Below are 2,170 nucleotides of genomic sequence, written 5' to 3' on the forward strand. Positions count from 1 at the left end.
GATAACTCACTCACCAGCTGGAACAAAAGTGAGGGCTGGCTCATCCGAGCAGGACTCAGGAGCAGTTACTACACCCAGGCAAAGATGGTCTCAAACAACATGATATATGTTATACAAAGGATTCAGGCTGGAATCAGAAAGGACTCAGTGTGAACCCCCTCCTGGGCCATGAATAATGTCTAGGAGGACATGGGGGAAATCCTTTAACTCTCAACATTAGGTAGTTTTGTCATTCTGTTTGCTTTCTGTTTCTGACTTTGGACTGAGGAGAAAACAAAAATGGGAAAATTGATGTAAATATTCCACTGAAAGCATGCACGGCAGTATGGACCTGGGATTACACACACCTGCAATCCCAGCACTTGGGAAGCCAGGGCAGGAGAATTGCAGCGACTTTGCAGCCAGCCTGGGCTAGAAAGTGAGTGCAAGGCAGCCCAGACTGCACAGTACAAAGCTGTCTCAAAAAGGGGGGGAAAAAAGTGCTAAGTTCAGGTACTCTCTTAGATACGATGTCTGCAGTGGATTACACTAACTTCTTTTTCTTTTTTCTTTGTATTTTAAAAGATATGAAACAATAGACACAATCTATTCTATGTATATGGATGGCTATTATTTTATTGACATAAATATGCACTAACCTCGAAGGAAAATTTTGAAATGATAACTTTCAAACTCGAGTCCGAGTAAGGCTTTCAGGAAACAAGCTGTTCACAGGAGACCTACTAGGCAAGGATTTGCCGGGGAGAACAGGTCCTTGGGGTCCAGAAGAGGATGCGAGCCCGGCGAGCCCGCGGGCATTTCAGGGCTGTGATTGCAAGCCCTGCCCTCTGGGACGGCTCCTAGCCACCGCGACCAAGATTCTTTCCTGAGCGTTGATTATGCCAAGACCCCTTGCGGGTGATTTATACATATTCACTAACTGCATCCTCCTGACAATCCAAATAAAGCAGCCACACAGGAAATCCTGCGAACTCATTGAACCTTTCTTGCCCTCATTATCCCCGGAAGGTGAAAGTCCCTCTTTGGGTGCATTTTGGTAAATCTCCAGGCTTCCCCTACTCCCTTCTCTGCACCCGGAGACCTCGCAGCCCGGCTGCCGCAGGCGGGGGAGGGCGGGGCGCGCGGTTCAAACCCAGTGAACTGCTCCGCGCCTCGGGTGTCTCCGGGTGGAGCCCGATGGTCAGCGACCCGGGCGCCCTCGCTCACCTCGCTGACTCCATCCCCCTCCACCTCCCGATGCGTGCTCTGCCCGGCCGCCCGGTGCTCATTGGCCGCCCAGAGCCCCTGCGTCCCGATAAATACAAGGTCCCGCGGGAGAGCGTGGAGCGCCCCGCTGCAGCCCCGGCGTCCCCGCATCCCTGCTGCGCTCGTGGCCACCTGCACCCCGCGCTCCAGCCCGAGGAGCGGGACGTGCAGCCGGACCGGGGGACTCGCGGGCCGCGCTCCTTGGTCCAACAGCCGACGACCCAGCCTGCAGCCCTCGGACGGGCGGTCAGCTGCTCCTGAGGAGCCTGCACCCTGCGCCGTTGCGCAGCGTGCTCGCCAAAGCCGCTCTGCCTCCCGCCCGCGCTCCGTCCGCGCCATCGCCCCCGCCGGGCATCGCCCCTGCCGGGCATCCGCAAGCCCCATATCCATCAGTGCCGCCTCGCCCTGCCCAGACCCCACACCTTTCCTCCGCGTCTCCCGCTGCCATGAGCTCCCCTATGGGCAGAAGCCGCTTGCTGGCCGCCGTCCCGCAGCGGCTGCAGAGCCTCGAGCAGACCCTGAGGCCCGCGACAGCCGACCCGCGGGCGCCACCTCCGCTCCGGGAGCTGTCCCCCTGCCCGCTCCTGGCCCCTGGCGAGAAGCAGGACGCGGCGGGCCTGCCGGGCCCCACCAACTGGCCGCTGCTGGGCAGCCTGCTGCAGATTCTCTGGAAGGGAGGCCTGAAGAAACAACACGACACTCTGGTAAATACCCCCACGCCCTCTGCTCCCTGCTCTGCCCCCCGGTGACTCCCCGGGAGGAGCGCGGGGCGCCCAGGATGCCGAGCGCCTGCAGAGAGGCAGGAGAGCCTCGAAGCCTGCTAGGGATGCGCCCTGACCCCACGGTCTGCACGCCCGCCGCAGGTGGAGTACCACAAGAAGTATGGCAAGATATTCCGCATGAAGCTGGGCTCCTTCGACTCCGT

At 59.3% G+C, this 2,170-nt stretch overlaps 1 protein-coding gene across 1 annotated transcript in view; it reads left to right on the forward strand.

Annotated features, from left to right (window-relative positions):
- The first annotated feature begins 1,339 nt into the window (after positions 1–1,339).
- The window catches only part of LOC101570157 (1,25-dihydroxyvitamin D(3) 24-hydroxylase, mitochondrial), a 15,424-nt gene continuing 14,593 nt past the window's right edge, over positions 1,340–2,170 (forward strand). Inside the window, exons 1-2 of the mRNA XM_023720727.1 lie at positions 1,340–1,949; positions 2,109–2,168. Of these exons, the coding sequence (XP_023576495.1) occupies positions 1,692–1,949; positions 2,109–2,168 (318 nt within the window). The 5' untranslated portion in view covers positions 1,340–1,691. The remainder of the gene's footprint in view (positions 1,950–2,108; positions 2,169–2,170) is intronic.

The sequence above is a fragment of the Octodon degus genome, unplaced genomic scaffold, assembly GCF_000260255.1.
Source record: "Octodon degus isolate 3935 unplaced genomic scaffold, OctDeg1.0 scaffold00077, whole genome shotgun sequence".
NCBI classification, from domain to species: Eukaryota; Metazoa; Chordata; class Mammalia; order Rodentia; family Octodontidae; genus Octodon; species Octodon degus.